Source organism: Saccopteryx leptura, chromosome 6, assembly GCF_036850995.1.
Source record: "Saccopteryx leptura isolate mSacLep1 chromosome 6, mSacLep1_pri_phased_curated, whole genome shotgun sequence".
NCBI classification, from domain to species: Eukaryota; Metazoa; Chordata; class Mammalia; order Chiroptera; family Emballonuridae; genus Saccopteryx; species Saccopteryx leptura.
Window position 1 is genome coordinate 157,795,056 of NC_089508.1, and position 23,244 is coordinate 157,818,299.

A 23,244-nucleotide genomic window follows, 5' to 3' on the forward strand; every position below is an offset into this window, starting at 1 on the left:
CCAGGAAGAAATACAAATGGCCAACAGATATATGAAAAGATGCTCATCTTCTTTAGCTATTAGAGAAATGCAAATCAAAACTGCAATGAGATACCACCTCACACCTGTTCGATTAGCTATTATTAGCAAGACAGGTAATAGCAAATGTTGGAGAGGCTGTGGAGAAAAAGGAACCCTCATCCACTGTTGGTGGGAATGTAAAGTAGTACAACCATTATGGAAGAAAGTATGGTGGTTCCTCAAAAAACTGAAAATAGAACTACCTTATGACCCAGCAATCCCTCTACTGGGTATATACCCCCAAAACTCAGAAACATTGATACATAAAGACACATGCAGCCCCATGTTTATTGCAGCATTGTTCACAGTGGCCAGGACATGGAAACAACTAAAAAGCCCGTCAATAGATGACTGGATAAAGAAGATGTGGCACATATACACTATGGAATACTACTTAGCCATAAGAAATGATGACATCGGAACATTTACAGCAAAATGGTGGGATCTTGATAACATGATACGAAGCGAAATAAGTAAATCAGAAAAAAACAGGAACTGCATTATTCCATACGTAGGTGGGACATAAAAGTAAAACTAAGAGACATTGATAAGAGTGTGGTGGTTACAGGGGGGAGGGGGAAAGGGAGAGGGAAAGGGGGAGGGGGAGGGGCACAAAGAAAACTAGATAGAAGGTGACAGAGGACAATCTGACTTTGGGTAATGGGTATGCAACATAATTGAACGACAAGATAACCTGGACTTGTTATCTTTGAATATATGTATCCTGATTTATTGATGTCACCCCATTAAAAAAAATAAAATTATTTAAAAAAAAATTTGTGAGAGAATGTGGAGAAAACGGAGCTCTAATACACTGCTAATGAGAATGTGAAACAACCTCTTTGGAAAACACACTGGCAGTCTTTTTAAGACTTAAACATGCACCTGTCATACAATGCAATTATTCCACTCTCAGGCATTTATCCAAGAGAATTTAAAGATGTGTACGATAATGTTCCTAACAGCTTTCTTTGTAATAATTTCAAACTAGAAATGACCTGATGTCCCTATCAGGTGAATGTAGAAACAAACTATGGTTTATTTATACAATGAAATATTACTCAGCAATAAAAGAACTATGGTACAACAACATGGATGAATCTCAAAACAATTACCCTTAGTGCAAATAGCCAGACAAAAAAGAGTACATACTCTGTGATTCAATTTATATAAAATTCTAGAAAATCCGAACTAATCATAGTGTCAGAAAATGTTGAAGGAGGGAGTACTAAAGGGCGTAAGGAAACTTTTGGGAGATATACATATGTTCATTATTTTGAATCCAGTGATGTTTCAAGGGTATCCAAATTTATCGAAATTGTACACTTTAAATATGTGCGGTTTAGCTTGTCAATTATACCTCAATAGAGCTCTCTGTAAAATTTTTAAAAAAGGTTTGAGGGGAAATCTATGTGTCAATATGGAACTATGTCTATGATCTAGTAAGCAAAACTAAGTTTCAGAATATGTACAGTTTGAATTCAGATTTTTAAAAAACTAATGAATAAGAGTCATGAAATAAATCCTCACCTCTGACTGTATATTTGTGTATGTGTGCTACATGTAGGTCTGGTAGTTTACACCATGAACAGTGGTTGTCCCAGGGAATGAGATGTGGCACGGGACAGGAAGATGATATATACATATTTAACGCGAGCTGTTATCACTTTTGATATTTTAAATTTTTCCTTTCAACTTTTTGTATGCCAGTAAAGGTGCACTTTTGATGAGGTTAAATCTTTAACCAGAATTATTAATTTGGGGACATTTTGAGAGGTTCGCGGTCGATCTTACAGCATGGATGTTAACAGCGAATTAGTTGAAGATCCATAAGCAGAAACCTTCCCGCCCCGGGCCTCCTAAGCAGGTGTGAGCTGGCGCGCACAGGTGTCCCGTGAAAAGTGGAGTTGCGCGCATGCGTGGAGGCCTGGGGGCGGGGTCGGCCTGCGACGCCCGCAGGCTCGGGGTCTTGGTCGCAGGCAGAGCAGCGCCAGCTGCGGGGCAGCCACCCCGAGCGAGGACCCGGTGGGCCGGCTCCTGCCGCCGCCGCAGCCCGCCCCGCGAACGCCCGGCAGGCGCGGAAACACGCGGTTGTGTCTGTCAAGGTAGCATTCCCTGCTGGGGTGGCGGTGGTCTTCGAGGAGGGCCCCTCAGCTGACCTCGAGGAAGCTGCGGACCGGAACACGGGTTCCGCCTTGGGCCGTGGTGGCTTGCGGACGCCGAATTGCCCACCGTCAGCGCGCTGTCAGAGAACACGGAGGCGTGACCTGGTTTCTTTAGCCGCCCGAGGCGTGAGGTGGGGGGGGGACCCCTGAGGAGCGATCCCGTCCCCGGCTCGAGGCCAAGGCGCCTTGCACATTCCCCTTCCCCACCCTCGCCCTTGATTTGCCCGAAGTCGGTGGTCTGGGGGGGGGGGGGGGTTACAGCCTCGGTTCTTTTCTTGTGTCCTCCGTGGTGTTTCGTGTGCAGGGCGAGCGCGGGACCGGCCCCTGGGTCCAGTCGTGTGCCAGCGACGGAGGGTAAGCTCTGAGGATCGCCTGTCCCGTCCCCCCTCAGACGCGCGTCGGGGATGCCAGGCCCGCGACGGGACGACAGCCCCGCCGCCGTAGCGCGGCCCCGGGAAAGCTCGGCCTCGCAGGACCGCAGTGTAGACAGCTTACACTTGCCGCGGGGAACTCGGTGTCCGAGCGGAGAGTGGACGCAAGCCTTGCCTGTGCTGGTTTTGTCGTTGGCACGTGTGCCCAAAAATGTACCCCCAGATACGAAGTGGAATAAATTATGATTATTTCAGGGCCCTGGCTAGCTGCTTTCACCCTTCTGTCCCAGCATCAGGAGCAGAGGGGAAATGCTGCCGGTCAAGGATTTTAGCAGGTTGCCCAGTTCAAGTTCTGTGTGACTCTCTCCTTTGCATCTCAAAGGCTGTTCTGAGTCCACACATATTTTGAAAATTTCAGTGCTTCATATGAGTCACTTAAAGTTATTCTAAAATGAAAGGATTTTAAAAAAATAGATCTTATTATCACAGAGAGACTTTTGAGAGTATAGAAAACTGCTCAATCACTGATAAAAAGTGAAACACCCATAAGCTGGCTGTCACTGCTTTAGGGACATTTGTTTGACATAACTACTTACCTTTTGTCTTGTTGAAACCTGGATGATGTTATCATTTGACTTGCACATTTTTTTTTAAATGTAGATTTTAGATTTAGCAGGGAACTTAGAGGTGATGTGGGCTGCAGAGAACAAATATTTTTTACCACAGTCCCCAAAAATTATTTTTTTGTTCCTCTAGTGGCTTATATTTGTGGGAAGAGGTATAGTCGAGAGCTGTGTGTTTGAAAGCTGTTTGGAAACAAATCCTCAGCTCTCCTGTCCAGGCCACACCTCCCTTGTCCCCCGTAGGGATGAGGATTCCAGACCTTAGCGGAGAGTGTCAGCCTGTGTGGCAGCTGTTGGATTTCTCACTGTGCCACTTTAGGAAGTAACTTAAAGGACATTGGCTTATTACTTCCTGTTCACTTTCATCTTGCTGCTTCCAACGGGTTTGTCTAGCCTTTTAGATAGTTTTGAATCTTTATTCTGTTACCTGTAGTATTTATACAACATTTCTAGTGTTGTGGTGATTTAAAACTTGAGACTTTTAAAAGTACTTTCTGTGTATTCATTTGACCAATGTGGAAGAACCTGGTGATGGTGCATTAGATAGTTGCTTCCATTGCTACCACTGCTATGGCTTTGGGTGTTTAGTCTTTCATCTCTGACTGTCTTTCCCTCAAGAAGGCTGTGGGAGAGTTCTTACTTTTTGAGGATCTGATTCACATGGTCACCTGAACCATCCAAATTAGTAAACATCAAAAAAAAAGGAAATAGGGTTAGGGTGGTTAGTGAAGCCACTAAGTGGGCTTTGAGTCATCACTACACTTTCTCAAACGCTAATAAACCTGTTTTGTACTCTAGAATTGTGCTAAAGATCACTGCCAAACTTGCTCATCTCTCCCTTATCACTTGATGGGATCCTGAATTCTGGTTTAGTCTTCCACCAGCCCTCACAGTTCTAGAGAGTGACTGACAATCAGGTTCCTTCAGCAATGAGGTAAGTAATTCATCTGATCCTGAAGACTCGAGTGAACTGATGTGAGTGAGATAGGTACTTGCATACCATCTTCTTAGGCATCTTGGGTAGTGATTCCCTGTGTGTATACTCTTATCAGATTACAGTACTTCATTATTTTCTAATATAAAGAATTTTCTAACATAACATTATTTTCTTACTGCAGACATGAAAGTAGCCAGATTGATGATTCAATATAAAAGTTTCTGCAGTAAATTGTGTGTCATCTGATTAAGGGAACACAAGTCACTTGACTTGTTTTTCTCTTATTTGTGGTATGCAAAGAGAGAGAGCTAACCTTGCTGTTGTCTGGAAAATAGTGGTTTGGATAATAGTAGAGCAGATGACAACGGGGGGAATCAAATTTTGATACTGGTCTCTAATACATTCTCCCTGTCTGTTCTCCAAAACTCTGAGGAATCGGATGCAATCTGGCAGGTAGAGATTTAAGGGAAGTTTTTAGTTGCTAAATAGGTTGCTTCCTCCACCTCCTCTGTGTTGTTTAATTTGGCTTACAAAAGTAGTAGAATGCATTTATTTATTTTTTGGTTTATGACATTTATGCTTGATGCTGAGGCTGTGAGTTTTATTGTGGTGTAAACCAGTTATTATTTTCTTCCATGTCTATAGACTACTCCTAACTATAACAAGTTGCTGTGCCTAAAATTGGCCAAATATCAAAGAGAATATGAATGAATCAAGTAAGAAGGAATCAATTATATCAGTCAATATAGGTGAAAAATTTAAAAACCACAGAAGCATATGTTCTGTTAATAGCAGACTAGTCAAACCAACTATATTTATGTGGGAACAATAGGTAATCAGAGTTCTGTCTGCTTATTTATTATAACTGTAGTAGTAAGTATGTGCTGCTAAAAACTGGAACTGAATGGTTTACATAGCCTATTAACATAAAAATGTAATCATGGACTACCTTAAATTTTTTCTAGTATCTCCGTATGTGTGCATTAAAATGTGAATTTTCAGAGCCATTTGATTTACTGCCTTCCATTTTAGTAGAGCTTCAAATGTAATTCCTGGAAAGTGTTGTACTATTTCCACTAACCAGACCAGTTATTTTTATTTTTTTATGGACAGGTTTCTTTAAAAAAAAAAGTTTGATAATCAGTAATTTCCTAACAAACACTTGCAACATATACAATGATATATAAATATCCAAAGCATGAAAATTATTGACTTTTTACTTATATTGAATACATTCTGATGAATGTGTTTTTGTGGTATTTTGCCAACCTAGCCAGTGAAATCAAATGGATGTTGGTGAGTACCCCATGGCAGCAGTTACTTCATTTCGTTCATTCAGAGTGAACTGTAACCTGGAAGCCTTCTTTAGGTAAGAAAGGTGGTAGTTTGAAAAAGAAATGATCAATTTCTAAAAATGATCATGCATGTTTAGGCTGGAATTTTATATCATTTTCAAGCTAAGAAAGATCAATTTGTCTTGCATTCTAAAATGTAGTTTATAGGTGCTCATTGCTATAAAATTACTTTATATGAAGTTTATGATTTGTGGATGAGTTTTATGCTCTGAAAACTAATGTATGCAAGGAAAAAATTAATTTTTTTTTTAAATTTACTGTGTTGACATGGTTTCAATGTTATTTTTAATGGAATTATTGGTACATAATGTCCTTTAGTTATGGTGATTCTATCAGTGAATTGGCAGTTTAATGATTTTACTAAATAGTTTAACAATCAATTCATATTATGCACAGTCAGATTTAATATATCGCACAATTCCTTTGTTTAGAATTGCAAGCTGTTTTTTTTTTAACCTGGCATTTGAAAGAAGTCTGTTTTATTTTTTGCTTCATTGCTTTTCTAGTGAGGGATTATATTCAGGATAACTTTTTTATAATACCTTAGTGAAATTTTAACTGTCCATTCTATAGGCTACCAAATAAACTGATTACAAGCAAAATGTCAATAAATGTGCTTCACATCAGAGTTTAGAATCCAGTATCCTCTCCTTTACCTTCCTTGGGCCATCATACTGTTTCATTTTAGGGAATTAGCATTAAAGAATAGGTCAGCCCATTCACGATAGCGTATGCTTTGAATTACTGATGTCCGCAGTTTCATATATTCTACGTTGTATTGCTGAACCAGTTCTCCATTATGCATGTCATTTTAGTCAGATACAGATGTATGTGGTAGCTCTTATATATGATGCTTGAGACACAGCTTTGCAACTATTTTTGTTTTCCATTTCAGTTTTCCAAACCCTAAAGATGACCTTTCATTTTGTTCAGTAACTCAATCCTGCTTCTGCGATCCAACTGTATGTTGTGATTAAGAAATGTTTTACATCAGAGTGACACATAAGACAGAGATATTTCTGTATTAAATAAATATTTCATTAGATTTAAAGATATGTTTTAATTATGACACTGAGTCTTCCACATATACATTTCTAGCATTCAAGGGTGAAAAGAGGCTTGACTAGTTAACCAACATTAAAGTTTAGAACTACTCTTACCATTACTATTTTTGCCTCTCAAATAATATACTTAAAATGCTTTGGATTCTTATGTAAGAATATGTACAAGATATCTCGGTATACTTAAGTATATCTGAAATTTGTTGGAACTTAGTTGTATTTCAAGCTGACTGATATGTGGAGATTTATTATTTCTTTCTATCTGTTGGAGAAGAGTGCTTTTTACTGTTTTACATTGGAAGGTGTGTTGCTTACACAGACTTTGCTCCTGACATATCCAATTTCTCTAGAGCTCCTGTGTCTTGAGTATCATCTGAAAATTGTAACAGATCATTTGAATTTTTGTTTGACTTGTGCATCAACCTAATGAATTTGTTCAGAAAAATATATTGGACAATTTAAAATAACAACTACAACATTTATTGAGCACTTATTATGTGCTGGTATTTAAGGTACTTTAATTCTCCCGACAACCATTTGAGATGGTACTGCTGTTTTCCCAGCTTTCCAGATAAGGAAACTGAGGCTTAAATTAATTTTCTCAGACAAGATAACGTGGTTAGTAAATCACATGGTTAGCAGAGCTGAGACTCATTGAAACCTATGTGTTCTTTCTTTATTTTTATTAATTTTAATTTATCATGTTTACATAGATTCGAGTGTCCCTCTAAATTTATCTCCCTACCACCACACCCGTGTTCCCCTCAACATCCCCTTTGGCCCCCTCCCCCAGCACGTTCCCCCCTTCCCTCCAGGATTTGCTTTCCTGCTCTCTCTAACTCTGTGTGTTATGTATATATAATTTCACTAATCTCTTTCCCTTCTCTGGTTCCATCCTCTCATCCCTTTTCCCTCTGTCCACTTTCCTTATGGTCCCTTTGATCCCGCCTCTGCCTCTATTCCGTTCCTCAGTTCACATTGTTCATTAGATTCCTCATATGAGTGAGATCATATGATATTTTTCTTTCTCTGCCTGGGTTATTTCACTTAGCATAATAGTTTCCAGGTCCATTCATGTTGCAAAAGGTAAGATTTCCTCTTTTTTCATGGTCATGTAGTATTCCATTGTGTATATGTACCACAGCTTTTTAATCCACTCGTCCACTGATGGACACTTGGGCTGTTTCCAGATCTTGGCTACTGTAAACAATGCTGCAGTAAACATGGGGGTGCATTTCTTCTTTTGAATCAGTGATTTGGTGTTCTTAGGATATATTCCTAAAAGTGGGAGGCTGGCTCAAAAGGCAGTTCTATTTTTAATTTTTTGAGGAATCTCCATATTGTTTTCCATAGTGGCTACACCAGTCTGCATTCCCACCAGCAGTGCAGGAGGGTTCCCTTTTCTCTACATCCTCGCCAGCACTTATTATGTGTTATTTTGTTGATGAGTGCCATTCTGACTGGTGTGAGGTGATATCTCATTGTGGTTTTAATTTGCATTTCTCTAATGATTAGTGATGTTGAACATTTTTTCATCTGTCTGTTGGCCAGCTGTATGTCCTCTTTGGAGAAGTGTCTATTCATTTCTTTTGCCCATTTTTTGATTGGACTGTTTATCTTCCTGGTGTTGAGTTTTACAAGTTCTTTATAAATTTTGGTTATTAACCCCTTATCAGATGTATTGTCAAATATGTTCTCCCATTTGTGGTTTGTCTTTATATTGTCTTTAGCTGTGCAGAAGCTTTTTAGTTTGATACAGTTCCATTTGTTCATCCTGTCCTTTATTTCACTTGCCCATGGAGATAAATCAGCAAATATATTGCTGCGAAAGATGTTAGAGAGCATATTGCCTATGTTTTCTTCCAAGAAGCTTATGATTTCATGACTCACATTTAAGTCTTTTATCCATTTTGAGTTTATTTTTGTGCATGGTGTAAGTTGGTGGTCTAGTTTCATTTTTTTTGCAGGTAGCTGTCCAATTTTCCCAACACCATTTGTTAAAGAGACTGTCTTTACTCCATTGTATGCTCTTACCTCCTTTGTCAAATATCAATTGTCCATAAAGGTATGGATTTACTTCTGGGTTCTCTGTTCTGTTCCATTGATCCATATGCCTGTTCTTATACCAGTACCAAGCTGTTTTGAGTACAGTGGCCTTGTAGTATAACTTGATATCAGGAAGTGTGATACCATCCACTTTATTCTTCTTTTTCAAGATTGCTGAGGCTATTCGTGTTCTATTTTGGTTCCATACAAATTTTTGGAATATGTGTTCTATATCTTTGACGTATACCGTTGGTATTTTATCTTATTTTTTTTTAATTTTTTAATTTATTTATTTTAGAGAGGAGGGGGGGAGAAAGAGAGAGAGAGAGAGAGAGAGAGAGAGAAGGGGGAGGAGTAGGAAGCATCAACTTCCATATGTGCCTTGACCGTGCAAGCTGGGGTTTTGAACTGGCAACCTCAGTGTTTCCAGGTCGACGCTTTATCCACTGCACCACCACAGGTCAGGCCTACCATTGGTATTTTAATAGGAATTGCTTTGAATTTATAAATTGCTTTGGGTAATATAGACATTTTAATGATGTTTATTATTCCTATCCATGAACACGGTATATGCTTTCACTTGTTTGTATCTTCCTTGATTTCTTTTATCAATGTTTTATAATTTTCCGAGTACAAGTCTTTAACCTTTGGTTATTTATTTATTTTTTCAGAGACAGAGAGAGAGTCAGAGAGAGGGATAGGCAGGGACAGACAGACAGGAATGGAGAGATTAGAAGCATCAATCATTAGTCTTTCGTTGCGCGTTGCAACACCTTAGTTGTTCATTGATTGCTTTCTCATATGTGCCTTGACTGCGGGCATTCAGGGAACCGAGTAACCCCTTGCTCGAGCCAGCGACCTTGGGCTCAAGCTGGTGAGCTTTTTGCTCAAAACAGATGAGCCCGCGCTCAAGCTGGCGACCTTGGGGTCTCGAACCTGGGTCCTCCACATCCCACTCCAACGCTCTATCCACTGTGCCACCGCCTGGTCAAGCGGGATTTTCTTAATTTCTCTTTCAGACAGTTTAATGTTGGTGTATAAAAATGCCCCAGCCCTGGCCGGTTGGCTCAGCAGTAGAGCGTCGGCCTGGCGTGCGGGGGACCCAGGTTCGATTCCCGGCCAGGGCACATAGGAGAAGCGCCCATTTGCTTCTCCACCCCCCCTCCTTCCTCTCTGTCTCTCTCTTCCCCTCCCGCAGCCAAGGCTCCATTGGAGCAAAGATGGCCCGGGCGCTGGGGATGGCTCCTTGGCCTCTGCCCCAGGCGCTAGAGTGGCTCTGGTCGTGGCAGAGTGATGCCCCAGAGGGGCAGAGCATCGCCCCTGGTGGGCAGAGCGTCGCCCCTGGTGGGCGTGCCGGGTGGATCCCGGTTGGGCGCATGCGGGAGTCTGTCTGACTGTCTCTCCCCGTTTCCAGCTTCAGAAAAATACAAAAAAAAAAAAAAAAAAAAAAATGCCTCTGATTTCTGAATATTAATTTTATATTCTGACACCTTGCTAAATTCATTTATCAAGTCCAGTAGTTTTTTGACTGAGACTTTAGGGTTTTTTTATGGACAGTATCATATCAGCAAATAATGATAGTTTTACTTTTTTTCCAATTTGGATGCGTTTTATTTCTTTTTCTTGTCTGATTGCTGTGGCTAGGACTTTCAGAACTATGTTGAATAAGAGTGGTGAAAGGGGACACCCCTGCCTTGTTCCTGATCTTAAGGGGATTGCTTTTAATTTTTGCCCATTGATTATGATGTTGGCTGTGAGTTTGTCATAGATGGCCTTTATCATGTTGAGGTATGTTTCCTGTATTCCCACTTTGCTGAGAGTTTTGATCATAAATGGGTGCTGGGTTTTATCAAATGCTTTTTCTGCATCTGTTGATATTTCATGTGATTTTTCTCCTTTCTTTTGTTTATGATGAATCACATTGAATGATTTGCGAATATTGTACCAGGCTTGCCTCCCCAAAATAAATCCCACTTGATCATGATGTATGATTTTTTTCAAGTATTGCTGGATCCAGTTTGCTAATATTTTGTTGAGAATTTTAGCATCTAAATTCATCAGGGATATTGGCCTATAGTTTTGTTTCTTTGTATTGTCTTTGCCTCGTTTTGGAATGAGGATTATGCTTGCCTCATAAAAGGAACTTGGAAGTCTTCCCTCCTCTTGAATTTTTTGAAATAGCTTGAGAAGGATAGGAATTAGTTCTTCTTTGAATATTTGGTAGAACTCGCCTGTGAAGCCATCTGGCCCAGGGCTTTTGTTTGTTAGGAGTTTTTTGATAAATGTTTCAGTTCTTGTTGTAATTGGTCTGTTTAGGTTTTCTGATTCTTCCAAATTGATTTTTGAAAGATTATATGTTTCAAGGAATTTGTCCATTTCACCTAGGTTAATTTTATGTTAATTTTGTTAATTTTATGGCATACAGTTCTTCATAGTATTTTCTTACAATCCTTTATATTTCTGTTGAATCAGTTGTTACTTCTTCACTCTCATTTCTAATTTTATTTATTTGAGTCCTCTCTCTTTTTGTCTTGGTGAGTCTGGTTAAAGGTTCATAATCTTGTTTACCTTTTCAAAGAACCAGCTTTTGGTTTCATTGATCTTCCTTATTGTTTCTTTAGCCTCTATGTCACTTATTTCCGCTCTGATCTTTATTATTTCCTTCTTTCTACTAGCTCTGGGCTTTACTTGCTGTTCTTTTTCTAGTTCTTTTAGATACAGGTTTAAGTTGTTTATTTGAGCTTTTTCTTGCTTCTTAAAGTATGCCTGTAATGCTATGAACTTCCCTCTCAGGACTGCTTGTGCTATGTCCCATAAATTTTGAGTTGTATATTCATTTTCATTTGTTTCAAGGAAATTTTTTATTTCTTCCTTGATCTCATTGTTAACCCATTCATTATTTAATAACATGCTATTTAGTTTCTAAGTGTTTGTATATTTTTGTTTTTCTGTTGTAGTTGATTTCTAGTTTCATGCCATTGTGATCAGAGAAGATGCTTGATATGATTTCAATCTTCTTAAATTTATTGAGACTTGTTTTGTGTCCTAACATGTGATCTGTCCTAGAGAATGTACCATGTACTTGAAAAGAATGTATATTCTGCTGCTTTAGGGTGAAAGGTTCTGAAGATATCTATTAAATCCAGTTGATTAGTGTGTCCTTTAAGGCTGCTATTTCTTTGTTAATTTTTTTTCTTGAGGATCTATCCATTGATGTTAGTAGGATATTGAAATCCCTACATTTATAGTATTGCTGTTGATGTCATCCTTTATATCAATCAAAATCTGGGCTTTATGTATTTAGGTGCTCCTATATTAGGTTCATAGATATTTGTAATGTTTATATCTTCCTATTGGATTGCTCCCTTTATCATTATGTATGACCTTCTTTATCCCTTACTATAGCCTTTGTTTTAAAGTCTATTTTGTCAGATATAAGTATTGATACCCCAGCTTTTTTTTCATTTCCATTTGCATGAAATATTTTTTTCATCCCTTTACTTTCAGTCTATGTGTATCTTTTGTTTTGAGGTGGGTTTCTTGTAGACAGCATATGTACGGGTCCTGTTTTCTTTTCCTCACAGCTACCCTATGTCTTTTGATTGGAGCATTTAATCCATTTACATTTAAGGTTATTATTGATATATAGTTGTTTATTGCCATTTTGTTCTTTAAATCTACATTTCTCTTTTACTAGATTTTTCCCCCTTTGTTCTGTTTACAATAGGCCCCTTAACATTTCTTGCAGCATTGGTTTGGTTATAATGAATTCCTTGAGGTTTTTTTTTTTTGTTCTGGGAAGCTTTTTACTTTTCCTTCAATTTTAAACAATAGCCTTACTGGATAAAGAAGTCTTGGTTGTAGGATCTTGTTTTGCATCTCTCTGAATATTTCTTGCCATTCCCTTCTGGCCTCAAGTGTTTCTGTTAAAAAGTCAGATGTCATCCTTATGGGGGCTCCCTTATAGGTGATTGACTGCTTTTCTCTTGAAGCTGTTAGTTTCTTTCTTTATCTCTTAGCTTTGGTATTTTAATTGTGATGTGTCTTGGTGTAGGTCTCTTTGGGTTCCTCTTTAATGGGATTCTCTGTGCTTCTTAAACTTGTGTGACTTTTTCTTTCATCCATTTAGGGAAGTTTTTAGCTATGATTTCTTCAATCAGGTTCTCTATCCCTTGTTCTTTCTTTTCTCCTTCAGGAACCCCTATTATGCGGTGTTGTTTCTCTTCATGTTGTCACAGAGCTCTCTTAGAGTTTCCTCAGACTTTTTGATCCCCTTTTCTTTTTGCTGTTCTTCTTCATGCTTTTGTTTATCTTGTCCTCTAAATTGCTGATTCTGTCCTCTGTTTCATTTCATCCAGCCTGCTTTTAATTCCTTCTAGTGCAGTCTTCATTTCTGATATTGTATTTGTCATTTCTGTCTGATTCTTTTTTGTGATTTCAGTATCCTTTTTGATGCTTGCTGTCTCTTTATTTAGGTGCTCATTTTGTCCATCCATTGTTACTCTAAGATCTTTGAACATCCTAACAATCATTATTCTAAACTTTGCATCCGGTATCTTGGTTATTTCCATCTCATTCAGTTCTTTTTCTGGGAATTTCTCTTGTTGATTAATTTGGATTGAATTTCTCTGTCTTCCAATTTAATCTCTGTTTGGACTGCTTCTTTGGATGTGTTGTTTGTGTAGCTAGCTGAGTATAGGGTTGGTGTTGTCTGCCTCCAGCTTTCACTTGTGTTGTTTCTAGATCTTCTTGGGTTGTTCTCAGCTGTTGTTTGTAATCTGCTGTGGGCTACTTGTCTGCTGTTACCGCTCTTTTTACTATTTGTGTCAGGATTTTCTATGCCTCAGCCTGGTCAGGTGTGAGGAGGCCTTCCTTAAGATACCACCCTAACTAGGGTTGTTAGGTCCTGAGCTGATGCTCTATGTATCTGGTCGATGGATGTGCCAGCCCTGGAATTCCTGGCTGGAACCTGGTGCAGACCAGTGGGGGTCACTGCTTATGACTGGCCCTTAGCAACCTTCTTGGAGCTACAGGTGATCCAGAATTTGTGGCTGCCTCTGCTGGGCCCAGATGCCATTATAAATACCAGCTTCACTTTTAGGCTGGTTTTTATCTAATCTTGGCCACTGGCCAAGAGCAGGAGAGCCTCTGGTGGACGGGGTAATTGCTTCCCTTTGCTGGCTTGGTTCTCCCAGGAAAAATGACCACTTTAAGTTTGGGGAGTGACCCAGTACAGGGTGGCTGTCCCCCACAGTCTCTCCCTGTGTCCTCAAGACCACACTCTTCTCTCTCAACTCAAGTCCTCTCAGCGCTCCCCACTCCCAGAGCCCTGGGTAAGTGGCTGTGAACGAGGTTTTCTGCACGGTCCCTTTAAGATGGAGCCTGGGTCTGAGAGTTCTGTCTCCCTCTCACAAACAGTAACCCTGCTCTTCTTTCGGCTAAATACTGTCCATATGCCTCCTCTAGTCTCTGGGGCTCTGGTCCTGGGGGTGTGGACCCACAACTCTCTGGGCAACCCACCCCGCCATGAGAGACTCTCTGGGGCGCCTCTCGCTCCTGGGAGTAGGGAAGCCCCTTCTGCATCTCTGCCCATCCTACCAGTCTCAGTGTAGTTTCTTTGGTGATGCTTGGTTATAGATTCCTTTTAGTTTAGTACAAAGTTGGTTTTTCAAGATGATTGTTCCTAAGTTAAGGTGTAATCCACTTTGGTTCTGGGAGCTGGAAGTTGTAACATCTGTCTACTCCATTGCCATGTTCTCTCTCTGTTTTTAATTGTATTTTACTGTTCCCCAGAATCCCCAGGAGTTCTTAGCACAGTTGCAATGTGATGCTTCTGTGTAGGAGATAGTAAGAATACTATAATTGCCTGAACAGGCAGTGGCACAGTGGATAGAATGTCGGACTGGGACACAGAGGACCCAGGTTTGAAACACCGACATTGCTGGCTTGAGTGCAGGCTCATCTGGTGTGGGCACAGCTCACCAGCTTGAACCCAAGTTCGCTGGCTTGAGCAAGGGGTCACTCGCTCTGCTGTAGTCCCCTGGTCAAGGCATATATGAGAAAGCAATCAATGAACAACCAAGGTGCCACAACAAGGAATTGATGTTTCTCGTCTCTCTCCCTTGATGTCTGTCCCTATCTGTCTCTCTCTCTATCACAAGAAAAAAAAAAAGAATACTATAATTGACCAGGAATAAACCTGGGACATGCACAGCTTTTTGGGACACTTCCTCTTTGAAGCCTCTCTAACCATGCCCTCCCACATACAGAATCAATTATATAGCGTTGCCTTATTTTTTCATTGCAAGTTGTCCCAATTTTAGTGATGGCATTTATCATTGTATGTCACCATATGTGCACACAGCTCTTTGAGAACAGTTCCTCTTATTTATCTGTGTATCCCCAGCACATATCAATATTTATTAATGCATGAAAGTGGAAAGATACTTTTTGAATTATCTTAAACTGTTTTTCACTATCTAATGTTATTCTATATAATTAGAGCACAAATATATGATGGAAATGTGGAAAAATGATCACTCAATGTTTGTTAATGTTTACAGAATGAAGAGGAACAATTTATCTGTTGTGAATAAAATTGTTCAGCCTTCACCAGCACTGAAACAGCCAAAGCTTGGACTCTCTTCTTCTCTCAGCCAGACTCATATGTACACTGTTCTTCTAGACTGGGGGAGTTTGCCTCACCATGTAGTACTACACATTTTTCAGTATCTTCCTTTAATAGATCGGGCCCGGGCATCTTCTGTATGTAGGAGATGGAATGAAGTTTTTCATATGCCTGGCCTTTGGAGGAAGTTTGAGTTTGAACTGAACCAGCCAGCTACTTCATATTTTAAGTCCACTCATCCTGACCTCATTCAGCAGATTATTAAAAAGCATGCTGCCCATCTCCAGTATGTCAGCTTTAAGGTAGGAAAAATAAGTGTTAAATAGAAACCACAACTGATATTTTAACATTTTTAATATCTAGAGCTTTAGAGCTTTATGTTGAAGCAGTCAATGAATTTTGGAGAATTTTTATCTCAGACTATTTTCTGTAGTTATTTGCATAGATTGAGATGTAGAATTTGAGCTATAATTAAATATCTTAAACTTCAGTTTCTTCAACTGGATGCTATTAAAATTCAGGTAATTGTAAAAGATTTGAAAGTATGAAGTGCTTAGGAAGTTAATTTGTCATCTTTATTTCTCATTTTTTTATGTGAGACAGTTTGTATAAAGAAAAAATGCTAATTTATTTTATAACATGATGGGGTAAATATAATTTTGCAAATGAATTCTATTAAATAAGTATTTGCCTGTAATTTTCTAATAAGTTACCTTCATGAAACTAAGATTTAAAATTGTCTTTATAGGTTGACAGTAGCACAGAATCAGCAGAAGCTGCCTGTGATATACTTTCTCAGCTGGTGAATTGTTCTATCCAGACCTTGGGCTTGATTTCAACAGCCAAGCCAAGTTTTATGAATATGTCCAAGGTAAAGATGCTCTGCTTTTTTGTGAGACATACTAAAGTTCTTAAATATTGTCAAACTATTAGAAAAGATTCTTTTCCTAAAAATGGACTACTTTTTTGTATTTAAAGCAATTTTCTGTTGATTAGCACTTATTTTTGCTGAAATGTGCATGGTTTCATTCTTGAGATATATTTTAGTAGTTGTTTCCCCAGTAAATGCTATTAATATAAAATTTAGATGTATGATTTTCAAGTGCTAGGTTACTTAGTTACTTTGAATACAGGGAAGGTAGAGCCAGTAAATGGATGTCTTTCCTATAATTTTAGAGTCTCTTCATTGGAAGTGAACAGCATAATATATAAAAAAAATAAACTATATTTGCTAGGACATTGCTTGAGTCCATGTTGTAGAAATTCCAAAACAACAGTGGCTCAAAACACATGACTGAAATTTATTTCTCTTACATTAAAGAAATCCTTAGGTGAGACAGTCTGTAGCTGGTATGAAAATGTTTGGAACCAAGGCTTCCTCCAGGTTCTCCGTTCTTGCCAAGGTGTTTTCTTCATACCCAGTGTCAAAGATGGCTTTCTGAGTTCCAGCCATCCTTGTTCCAGTTCACATCCTTGTTCTGGACAGCTGGATGGAAGCAATAGTGGGAGTAGGCTGTGCCTCCCTTTTCCAGGAGACTAGTCATAAGTATCGCATAATGCTTCTGCTTGTGTCCTTGGCCAGAATTTAGCCCTCTGACCACACCAGAGTTTTTGGAGGCTAGAAGAGTCTTTTAACTGAGTGGCAGTATGCCCAGCTAAATATTAGAACTAGATTACCAAAGAAGAAAGGATGAGTGGTTGTTCAGAAGCAACCAGCAGTCTCTGCCCCAGAAACTGTCTTCTCTTCATTCAGTCTTCAGCTTGAATGCCATCTCCTCAGAAAGGCCTTCCTTAGCACCCCCTCCTTCAGTTACTCTCTTCTATGTTACAATATTTTAGCCCCTTTATATCATTCATCAGTACTTGAAAATGCCTTATTTAACATGTTTATTCTTTCCTCCCCAGACCAAATCATAAACTCCTTGAAGACAGAGATTCTTATTTGTTTATTTCCCATTATAAACCCAGAATTAGCCTGACCAGGTGGTGGCGCAGTGGTTAGAGCATCAGCCTGGGACACAGAGGACCCAGGTTCAAAACCCCAAGGTTGCCATCTTGAGCACAGGCTCATCTGGCTTGAGCACAGGGTTGCTGGCTTGAGCCCAAGGTTGCTGGCTTGAGCAAGGGATCACTGGCTCAGATGGAGCCACCACCCCCCCCCCCGTCAAGGCTTGTATGAGAAAGCAATCAATGAACAACTAAGGTGCCACAACGAAGAATTGATGCTTCACATTTTTCTCCATTCCTGTCTATCCCTATCTGTCCCTCTCTCTGTCTCTGTCTCTCTCACTAAAACTAAACCAAACCAAACCAGAATTAGAATAGTGCCTGATATAGTATAATTACTAAATTATGGTTGTCAGTAAAACTGACTAATGAAACTTTCCTATAGAAGAGATTAGAGGAATAGTAACATCTTCTCTCTCATAAACTGTGCCATGGCTCTCTTTTAGCAAGCATTTCTGCTAGCTTGTTTATCTTTTTAAGAGATGTGCTGAAAAAAATAGGTCAGTTGGGGATTAGAGTAATAGAAGTAATCAGATGAAAATTTACTACTTCTAAATGGTTATTTCCTTGTTTATAAACTTTGGAATCAGATTAGCCTAAAATTTTTAGATTGTAAGTGGTCTCTCATGTATATCAGCTTGGAGAGCCAGCTTCTAGGTTAGCTGATGAAGACACCAGAGTGGGGCAGTGGTGATTGGCAGGCTTTATTTCAAGCGCTTCCTCCACAGTGAGATGGGCCCTGTGGCTTCTGGGGAAGTTGTGGATCTCTCTCTCTCTCTAAGCCTCAGTTTTTTTTTCATTTGTACACTAAGGGGAAAATAAAATAGAAGTACAGCATTTTGCTAGGCATAAAAAGTGCTAAAAGAATATATTGTTTCTCTAATGAAATTTGTACAGGTTTCCCCTGCTATCCAAAAGCAGAGCTTTCCTAGAAAATCTTTTTAAACCCAAATGGTGTAAAGCAGTGGTCCCCAAACCCCGGGCCGCGGACTGGTACCAGTTCATGGGCCATTTGGTACCAGTCCGCAGAGAAAGAATAAATAACTTACATTATTTCTGTTTTATTTATATTTAAGTCTGAACGATGTTTTATTTTTAAAAAATTAACAGATTCCCTCTGTTACTACATTCATCTAAGACTCACTCTTGCCCTGGCTGGTTGGCTCAGTGGTAGAGCGTCGGGCCTAGCATGCGGAGGACCCGGGTTCGATTCCTGGCCAGGGCACACAGGAGAAGCGCCCATTTGCTTCTCCACCCCTCCGCCGCGCTTTCCTCTCTGTCTCTCTCTTCCCCTCCCGCAGCTAAGGCTCCATTGGAGCAAAGATGGCCCGGGCACTGGGGATGGCTCTGTGGCCTCTGCCTCAGGCGCTAGAGTGGCTCTGGTCGCAACATGGTGACGCCCAGGATGGGCAGAGCATCGCCCCCTGGTGGGCAGAGCGTCGCCCCATGGTGGGCGTGCCGGGTGGATCCCGGTCGGGCGCATGCGGGAGTCTGTCTGACTGTCTCTCCCTGTTTCCAGCTTCAGAAAAATGAAAAAAAAAAAAGACTCACTCTTGATGCTTGTCTCGGTCACGTGATACATTTATCCATACCACCCTAAAGGCCGGTCTTTGAAAATATTTTCTGACATTAAACTGGTCCGTGGCCCAAAAAAGGTTGGGGACCACTGTTGTAAAGCAAAGAAGCCATTGTCTTAGGACACATCTTATTGACAGATGCACAAAACAAGTTGAGACGAAGCACAGATGCTCACAGACACAGGTCAAAGCCATGGCAACTTGATGCTGGGATGCGGAGTGTAGCTCCTGGACAAGAAGCTTGGCAAGGCCACTTTCACTGCTCAAGGTGCACGCTGCCTCTACCACGGCTCGCTGCAAAGCAGATGCTGAACATTATTTTTACTTTTTGCAGTTTCTCATAAAAGTGGAATCCTCTGGATTTCTTTCAGTTCGTGAAAACAGGTTCTACTGTAGGTCTTGTGTACAAGTGAAGTGGGCAGACCTGTATTCTAATGCTTACCTGTGTCCTTCAGAACTAAGAGTCCACTGAGAGTTGATTAAAGGGGAAAAAAAAAACCCTTAAATTTTTTAACAAAAAAGACTAATGTATTTATATTGCTCTAACAATGTTTAGCATAAAGTTTAGTAAAGAGGTCTAGCCATCCACTATTTAAAAATGTATGTAAAGCAGTTAACTAGGTTAAGCCAATATGTTTTCTTATAAATGAATTAAGATTTATAATCAATTTGGTCATTCTAATAGGCACAGTAGAGCCTTTGGTAGAATCCAAATTGATTTTGAAAAAGTAAGAATGATCATGCATGAATTTAGTTTCCAGACTTTCTATCTGTGTCCAAAAATACTGGAGCTGCAGACTTGTAAAGCTCCATCCATTTTGAGTACGAACTCTAAGTTAGTCGGTCTTTAAAACAGAAAGTTTCAAAATATTTTTGTTTAATCTGCTAGCAAAAAGCATGTTACTGAAGAATGATATCATTTATTACTTTATTCATCAACAAATATTTACTGAGCTACTACATGTCAGATACTATTTTAGGTCCTGGAAATACAGGAGCAAATAAACCAGATAAAAAATCTTTCTTCTAGGACAGGGGTTGAACAGTACAGAGAATAAATACTTGAGGCTGTGTGGCTTGTGCAGTTTTTCTACAGCTCTCCTGCTGCATGCTATGAGCTCTGCCTGGCACGGTGTGAAAGCCAACATAACAGGACATGCTTGAAGCAGTGTGGCTGTGTTACAGTAACTTTAATTATAGCCACTGAAAGAGTTTCATTAACTTTCACGTGTCTTGAAATTTTCTTCAATACATTTTTTGCAATTATTTAAAAGTGTAAAAGCCATTCTTAACTCATGAGCTGTACAATAACAGACTGTGGACTGGATTTGGCTAGAAGACCACAACTTGCCAATTTCTAGTAAATAAGTATTATACAGTATGTCTGTAAAGTCATAGTGCACTTTTGACTGGTCACAGGAAAGCAACAAAAGACAATAGAAATGTGAAATCTGCACCAAATAAAAGGAAACTCTCCCAGTTTCATATCTATTCAGTGCAGTTTGATGTGGGCTCATGCACAGATTTTTTAGGGCTCCTTAGGTAGCTATCCCGTATGGCCTCTACACACTCATCACTGACTGATGGCCTACCAGAACGGGGTTTCTCCACCAAACTGCCGGTTTCCTTCAACTGCTTATCCCACCGAGGAATGTTATTCCTATGTGGTGGCGCTTCGATATTCACGTTGCACTTTTGTCACGCATTCAAATTTAGCAAGCCACAGAACACACTGAACTTTCCTCTGTACCATCCACATCTCGACTGGCATGGCCGTGGGCTGTTCCGCTATATACACGATGTTACGTCATCATCTACGCATGTGCACATGCTGCCACATCATCCTACAGAAACTGGGAGGGTTTTCCTTTTATTTGGTGCAGATTTCACATTTCTATTGTCTTTTGTTGCTTTCCTGTGACCGGTCAAAAGTGCACCATGACTTTACGGACACACTATCTTTTTAATATTGAAAACTAAACCCTTAAGAGTGAAAATAATTGAAACACATTATTTACGAAATCTTTGTAACCTCTTTATCACCGTTCTACTTATGAATTATAAAAATATTTAAAAAAACTATATTATAAAGGTGTCTTCTACTGGTCAGTGGTGCTAAGAAAAATAGTAATATGACAATTGCTTTTCTATGTTCTCATAAGCATATGTTGATATAATAGTTTCAATGAATTATTTGATTGAGCTGTAGATCTTTAAATAATGTTTTCATAATTTTTTTCTTGTTGCCATGTAAGTCTCATTTTGTGTCAGCACTTACAGTTGTTTTTGTCAACTCAAAATCATTGTCGTCAATTAAAATTGAAGACACACCCGTGGATGATCCCTCCCTGAAGATTCTCGTGGCCAATAACAGTGATACTCTAAGACTCCTAAAAATGAGCAGCTGCCCTCATGTTTCATCTGATGGTAGGTTATATTTTCAAGCTTGCATGATATTTTTTTACTATAGTAATAGTAACAATGCAGTTTCTTTTTTTTTTTTGTATTTTTCTGAAGCTAGAAACTGGGAGAGGCAGTCAGACAGACTTCCGCATGCGCCCGACCGGGATCCACCCGGCACGCCCACCAGGGGGCGACGCTCTGCCCACCAGGGGGCGATGCTCTGCCCCTCCAGGGCGTCGCTCTGCCGCGACCAGAGCCACTCTAGAGCCTGGGGCAGAGGCCAAGGAGCCATCCCCAGCGCCCGGGCCATCTTTGCTCCACTGGAGCCTCGGCTGCGGGAGGGGAAGAGAGAGACAGAGAGGAAGGAGAGGGGGAGGGGTGGAGAAGCAAATGGGCGCTTCTCCTGTGTGCCCTGGCTGGGAATCGAACCCGGGACTTCTACACGCCAGGCCAACGCTCTACCACTGAGCCAACCGGCCAGGGCCGAACAATGCAGTTTCTTATTGGAAGGAACTACATGCTTCTGAAACATAATTTATTAAACTTTTTTCAAAAAAGTCTTAATCTGTAATCCAGAGATAGTTTAAAATACTTATCCTAAGGGTATTTTAGTTATGTATATAGTATTATATATGTATATAATTATGTATATCTTGGCATCTGTCTCCTCAGAAATCGTTAGATGTCTATTTTAGTAAATAATGGATAACTAATATGAAATGTATATTAGTATGATCTTTGTTCTTAAGAATTTTTCCCCATTTTCCACAGGAATCCTTTGTGTAGCTGATCACTGTCAAGGCCTTAGAGAACTGGCATTGAATTATTACATGCTGAGTGATGAACTCCTCCTGGCACTTTCCAGTGAGACTCATGTGAACCTTGAACATCTTCGGATTGATGTTGTGAGTGAAAATCCTGGACAAATTGGATTTCATTCTATTAAAAAACAAAGTTGGGATGCACTTATTAAACACTCCCCTGGAGTTAATGTTGTTATGTACTTCTTTTTACATGAAGAGGAATTTGAGAACTTCTTCAAAGAAGAAACCCCTGTTACTCACCTTTATTTTGGTCATTCAGCTAGCAAAGCAATTCTAGGACGCATAGGTCTTAACTCTCCACGACTAATCGAGTTAGTGGTATGTGCCAGTGGTCTTCAGACTCTTGATGATGAACTCATTTGTATTGCTAAACGTTGTAAAAACTTAACAGCCTTGGGCCTCAGTGGATGTGAAGTTAGCTGCAGTGCATTTATTGAATTTGTAAGACTATGTGGGAGAAGGCTAACCCAGTTGTCCATAATGGAAGAAGTTTTGATCCCTGATGATGATTATAGCCTAGATGAAATTCACAGTGAAGTCTCCAAATACCTGGGAAGACCATGGTTCCCTGAAGTCATTCCTATCTGGTAATTGCACCAAAGTTTGTTAACTTTTTTTTTAAAATCAAATTATTACATTCTTTCAGTCTACACAAATATAAATTTTAAGATGCATTGCAGAAATATTTTAGCTGAAACGTTTCATCATTTGCAAAACTAGGTTACAGCAGAAACATTTGAAAAAATTAAAAATTTGAAAAGCCAGAAATGTTCATAAATAGGGCAGAGAGACTGTGTTGTGGTTAGATAGTTGATATGCTAAACAGTGCAAATAGTTTCTAGGTATGTTCCTTAGCCTTCCTTAAAGGCATATTTTACCTTGCTAAATAAATTTATAACATTGAGGTTTGGGTCTCTTAAATTACACCATTTACAACTTTATATTTTTTTCATTGTTTCTGTTTCACTTTAGTATTAATATATTTTACAAGATATTTAGTATTAAAAACTGGGAGTAAAATCAAAATACAGAGACTGGCTTAATTATATTTCATTTATAGCACTATATATGATATTATGATTTAATACACACTTTTAATTTCCAGTACACTTGGAACTCTATTTTATTAATTTGGGAGAAAATTGATACTAGACTAGAATTAAATAATGCTAATTCATTTTATGAAG

At 39.5% G+C, this 23,244-nt stretch overlaps 1 protein-coding gene across 2 annotated transcripts; it reads left to right on the forward strand.

Annotated features, from left to right (window-relative positions):
- The first annotated feature begins 2,090 nt into the window (after positions 1–2,090).
- On the forward strand, positions 2,091–23,022 carry LOC136376144 (F-box/LRR-repeat protein 21). Of its 2 annotated transcripts, XM_066341968.1 has the most exons (8): positions 2,091–2,165; positions 2,530–2,579; positions 4,018–4,153; positions 5,430–5,525; positions 15,182–15,548; positions 15,995–16,117; positions 21,086–21,257; positions 22,005–23,022. In XM_066341968.1, the coding sequence occupies exons 4-8, from the start codon at positions 5,443–5,445 to the stop codon at positions 22,646–22,648; spliced, it is 1,389 nt and encodes a 462-aa protein (XP_066198065.1). In that variant the 5' UTR covers positions 2,091–2,165; positions 2,530–2,579; positions 4,018–4,153; positions 5,430–5,442; the 3' UTR covers positions 22,649–23,022. The 2 variants fall into 2 exon arrangements, with proteins under 2 accessions (XP_066198065.1, XP_066198066.1); XM_066341969.1 differs by lacking the exon at positions 5,430–5,525.
- Positions 23,023–23,244: the final 222 nt, after the last annotated feature.

Coding starts and splice junctions, on each gene's coding strand:
- LOC136376144 (XM_066341968.1), top strand. CDS start 5,443: ATGGATGTTGGTGAGTACCCCATGGCAGCAGTTACTTCATTTCGTTCA. Junction 16,118..21,085: donor GTTTTATGAATATGTCCAAG/GTAAAGATGCTC, acceptor TTGCCATGTAAG/TCTCATTTTGTGTCAGCACT. Junction 21,258..22,004: donor CCCTCATGTTTCATCTGATG/GTAGGTTATATT, acceptor CATTTTCCACAG/GAATCCTTTGTGTAGCTGAT.